We start from the raw sequence: 5,000 nt of genomic DNA on the forward strand, positions 1-5,000 counted from the left end.
ACACATGTTGTACGTACCCTGTCTCTGCGATGATCTCTGGTGCTACATATGTGGGTGTTCCACAGACGGTGTAGAGGGGTCCATCTACTACGGTGGCCAGACCAAAGTCCCCCAACTTCAGACTCTTACTGCCATCAGCATGCTCATACACCTGGAGAGGTGGGGAGAGGAGAGGAGAGGTGGGGAGAGAGGAGAGGAGAGGTGGGGAGAGAGGAGAGAGGAGAGAGGAGAGAGGAGAGGAGAGGTGGGGAGAGAGGAGAGAGGGGAGAGGAGAGGGGAGGAGAGAGGAGAGGAGAGGGGAGGGGAGAGGGGGAGTGGAGAGGAGAGGGAGAGGAGAGAGAGGAGAGGAGAGGGAGAGAGGGGAGAGGGGAGAGGAGAGAGGGAGGAGAGGAGATGAGAGGGGGAGGGGAGAGGGGGAGAGGAGAGGAGAGAGAGGAGAGGAGGGAGAGGAGAGAGAGGGGAGAGGAGAGGAGAGGAGGGGAGAGGAGATGAGAGGGGAGGGGAGAGGGGAGAGGAGAGGAGAGAGGGGAGGAGATGAGAGGGAGGGGAGAGGGAGGGAGAGGAGAGAGAGAGGGGAGGGAGAGGAGAGAGGGGAGAGGAGAGGAGAGAGGGGAGGAGATGAGAGGGGAGGGGAGAGGGGAGTGGAGAGGAGAGGTGGGGAGAGAGGAGAGAGGGGAGAGGAGAGGAGAGAGGGGAGGAGATGAGAGGGGAGGGGAGAGGGGAGGGAGAGGAGAGGTGGGGAGGAGAGGAGAGGAGGGAGAGGAGAGGAGAGGAGAGGAGGGGAGGAGATGAGAGGGGAGGGGAGAGGGGAGGGAGAGGAGAGGTGGGGAGAGAGGAGAGAGGGAGAGGAGAGGAGAGGTGGGGAGAGAGGAGAGAGGAGGAGAGGAGAGGAGAGGGAGGGGAGGAGATGAGAGGGGGAGGGGAGAGGGGAGTGGAGAGGAGAAGGGAGGAGAGGAAAGAAAAGGAAAGGGGAGAGAGGGGGAGGGAGGGAGGGAGGAGATAGGGAGAGAGGGAGGAGAGGAGAGAGAGGGTAGAGAGGAGAGGGGAGGAGATGATAGGGGAGAGGAAAGAGCAGGGGAGAGAGGGGAGGGGAGGGAGAGGAGAGGTGAGACATGGGAGAGAGGGGAGGGGAGGAAGAGGAGAGGAGAGAGAGTGAGAGGGGGGAGGGGGGAGGGAGAGGAGAGGAGAGAGGTGAGAGAGGGGAGTGGTTAGGGAGAGGAGAGGAGGAGAGGAGAGGGGAGAGAGGAGAGGAGAGGGAGGGGAGAGAGTGAGAGAGAGGAGGTGAGAGAGGGGAGAGGTGAGGAGAGGAGAGGGGTTAGAATAACTGTGAGGAAGGGGTTAGAATAACTGTGAGGAAGGGGTAGAGCTTAGCTGCCTAGAAATATAGTTTATTTCTATTTCAATATATTTTCATATGACCACTGTAACGCATCATACTTACAGTGAAATGTATTTATAGAACAGCACAAATGTATGTAGCATGATTCAGTCATTTAGCTACTAAATCTAGGCATTCATTCTGACTGGTAAGATAAGTTAAAGGGCAACTCTGCCACTTTTAACATTTTAGTTGTTATTATTAAGTAGTTATTTATTCTACACAGTTTTAGTGTAATTTTATGATTGAATGGTTTTTGACTATTCAGTCATGTGCAAAACTGGAAATTGCTTCTCTGTGACGTTTTCAATTAGGATCTCTGAGATGACTAATAAAACAATGATGGCCATCAAATTCAGCCATCTATACAACCCTTGTGTAGTTTCTGATCGTATTCAGCCATCTATACACCCCGTCTGTAGTTTCTGATCGTATTCAGCCATCTATACAACCCGTCTGTAGTTTCTGATCGTATTCAGCCATCTATACACCCCGTCTGTAGTTTCTGATCGTATTCAGCCATCTATACAACCCCGTCTGTAGTTTCTGATCGTATTCAGCCATCTATACAACCCGTCTGTAGTTTCTGATCGTATTCAGCCATCTATACACCCCGTCTGTAGTTTCTGATCGTATTCAGCCATCTATACACCCCGTCTGTAGTTTCTGATCGTATTCAGCCATCTATACAACCCGTCTGTAGTTTCTGATTGTATTCAGCCATCTATACAACCCCGTCTGTAGTTTCTGATCGTATTCAGCCATCTATACACCCCGTCTGTAGTTTCTGATCGTATTCAGCCATCTATACAACCCGTCTGTAGTTTCTGATCGTATTCAGCCATCTATACACCCCGTCAGTAGTTTCTGATCGTATTCAGCCATCTATACACCCCGTCTGTAGTTTCTGATCGTATTCAGCCATCTATACACCCTGTCTGTAGTTTCTGATCGTATTCAGCCATCTATACAACCCGTCTGTAGTTTCTGATCGTATTCAGCCATCTATACACCCCGTCTGTAGTTTCTGATCGTATTCAGCCATCTATACAACCCCGTCTGTAGTTTCTGATCGTATTCAGCCATCTATACAACCCGTCTGTAGTTTCTGATCGTATTCAGCCATCTATACACCCCGTCTGTAGTTTCTGATCGTATTCAGCCATCTATACAACCCGTCTGTAGTTTCTGATCGTATTCAGCCGTCTGTAGTTTCTGATCGTATTCAGCCATCTATACACCCCGTCTGTAGTTTCTGATTTCAGCCGTCTGTAGTTTCTGATTATTCAGCCATCTATACACCCCGTCTGTAGTTTCTGATCGTATTCAGCCATCTATACAACCCGTCTGTAGTTTCTGATCGTATTCAGCCATCTATACACCCCGTCAGTAGTTTCTGATCATATTCAGCCATCTATACACCCCGTCTGTAGTTTCTGATCGTATTCAGCCATCTATACACCCCGTCTGTAGTTTCTGATCGTATTCAGCCATCTATACAACCCGTCTGTAGTTTCTGATCGTATTCAGCCATCTATACACCCCGTCTGTAGTTTCTGATCGTATTCAGCCATCTATACAACCCGTCTGTAGTTTCTGATCGTATTCAGCCATCTATACAACCCGTCTGTAGTTTCTGATCGTATTCAGCCATCTATACACCCCGTCTGTAGTTTCTGATCGTATTCAGCCATCTATACAACCCTGTCTGTAGTTTCTGATCGTATTCAGCCATCTATACAACCCTGTCTGTAGTTTCTGATCGTATTCAGCCATCTATACACCCCGTCAGTAGTTTCTGATCGTATTGGATCTCCTCTTCTGTCTAATAACATCTGGAAATATTTTAAATAGACACTCGAAAACGTTCGTGTCACGTTCGCTGTCATCGTGGAAATGACCGGACCAAGGTGCAGCATGGTGAGCGTACATTTCTTTTATTGATAAATGTCGCCAACAAAACAAAGAACAATGAAACGACCGTGAAGCTTACTTAGGCTATAATGCCACTAACAAATACAAAAGGAAAAAAGGCTGCCTAAGTATGATTCCCAATCAGAGACAACGATAGACAGCTGTCCCTGATTGAGAAACATACCCGGCCAAAACATAGAAACAAAGAACATAGAGATTCCCACCCGAGTCATACCCTGACCAACCAAACATAGAGAATAAAAAGATCTCTACGGTCAGGGTTTGACAGGGCGTGGTAACATCATGTTGTGGGGGTGCTTTTCTGCAGGGGGGACGGGTGCACTTCACAAAATAGATGATTTCATGAGGAGGAAAAATGATGTGGATATATTGAAGCATCATCTCAAGACATCAGTCAGGAAGTTAAAGCTTGGTCACAAATGGGTCTTCCAAATGGACAATGACCTCAAGCATTGTCGTGGCAGAATCAGAATTCTTTAGGTAACATTTATAAATAAGATGTTTTATTAATTTTCATAAGTATGCTTATGTGGGATAAGTTACTTGGGCCCAGAGAGGGGAGAGGTCGGGTTTGTCTTATCTGTGAATGTGTCTGTAAACTATTCCTAAACCATGTGAAGGGATGGTGTGATTAATGGGGAACCAGTTAGGTGGCTCCACAATGTCTGTGTGCAGGTCACATCTCTCTGTAAGCTTGTCCAGGTGGGGGGTGTATTTGATATATGCCATTGGATGAGGTAATGTTTTTGGTTCTAAGTGGTACCAAGAACTAGATTGGAGCTTTGGTTTAGGAGACCAAACTGAACGATAATTTATAGCTAATGCTATAAATTAGGGGATACTCCTTTTTTCTGGTAAAATGTTATTTGTATAATGTTCCTGACATCTGTTATTCGTCATGTGAGTTGAGATGGGTGTGTCTTGGCTATAAATGATACTAAGGACTGTTTTGTAAGCACTCTCAGAGAATTCATTTATAGACACCGAATTGATCTGAGAGTCACAGGGTTGTGATGAAGCTCATATAATTAAAGATGGACGTTATGATAGCTCTTACTTGTGTGTGGTTTGCTCTCTCATGATTTGGTAATACAGGAAATTGCCATGACAGTATACTTCTAAAGTTGTGGCAAAATGGCTTAAGGACAACAAAGTCAAGGTATTGGAGTGGCCATCACAAAGCCCTGACCTCAATCCTATAGAACATTTGTGGGCAGAACTGAAAAAGCATGTGCGAGCAAGGAGGCCTACAAACCTGACTCAGTTACACCAGCTCTGTCAGGAGGAATGGGCCAAAATTCATCCAATTTATCGTGGGAAGCTAGTGGAAGGCTACCCAAAACGTTTCACCCAAGTTAAACAATTTAAAGGCAATGCTACCAAATACTAATTGAGTGTATGTAAACTTCTGACCCACTGGGAATGTGATGAAAGGAATAAAAGCTGAAATAAATCATTCTCTCTACTATTTTTCTGACTTTTCACATTCTTAAAATAAAGTGGTGATCCTAACTGACCTAGGACAGGGAATTTATTTACTAGGATTAAATATCAGGGATTGTGAAAAAGTTTAAATGTAATTGGCTAAGGTGTATGTAAACTTCCGACTTCAACTGTATGCCTTAAAGGGGCAGTGTTGTATTTTGAGGCAGGCTAGAATAAGCTAAGTTACCAATGGGCAGAGGGT

The 5,000-nt window shown here is 46.2% G+C and overlaps 1 protein-coding gene across 2 annotated transcripts in view; it reads right to left on the bottom strand.

Moving 5' to 3' along the window:
* dclk1a (doublecortin-like kinase 1a) overlaps window positions 1-5,000 on the bottom strand; it is a 221,143-nt gene that overhangs the window by 22,696 nt on the left and 193,447 nt on the right. For both annotated transcript variants that reach the window (XR_006080692.1, XM_042311413.1), the window contains exon 11: window positions 18-151. Coding sequence is in view for 1 of the 2 variants with exons in the window: in XM_042311413.1 (XP_042167347.1) it covers window positions 18-151 (134 nt within the window). In the remaining variant the exon portion in view is untranslated. The remainder of the gene's footprint in view (window positions 1-17; window positions 152-5,000) is intronic.

This window comes from Oncorhynchus tshawytscha, linkage group LG33, assembly GCF_018296145.1.
Source record: "Oncorhynchus tshawytscha isolate Ot180627B linkage group LG33, Otsh_v2.0, whole genome shotgun sequence".
Taxonomy (NCBI): Eukaryota; Metazoa; Chordata; class Actinopteri; order Salmoniformes; family Salmonidae; genus Oncorhynchus; species Oncorhynchus tshawytscha.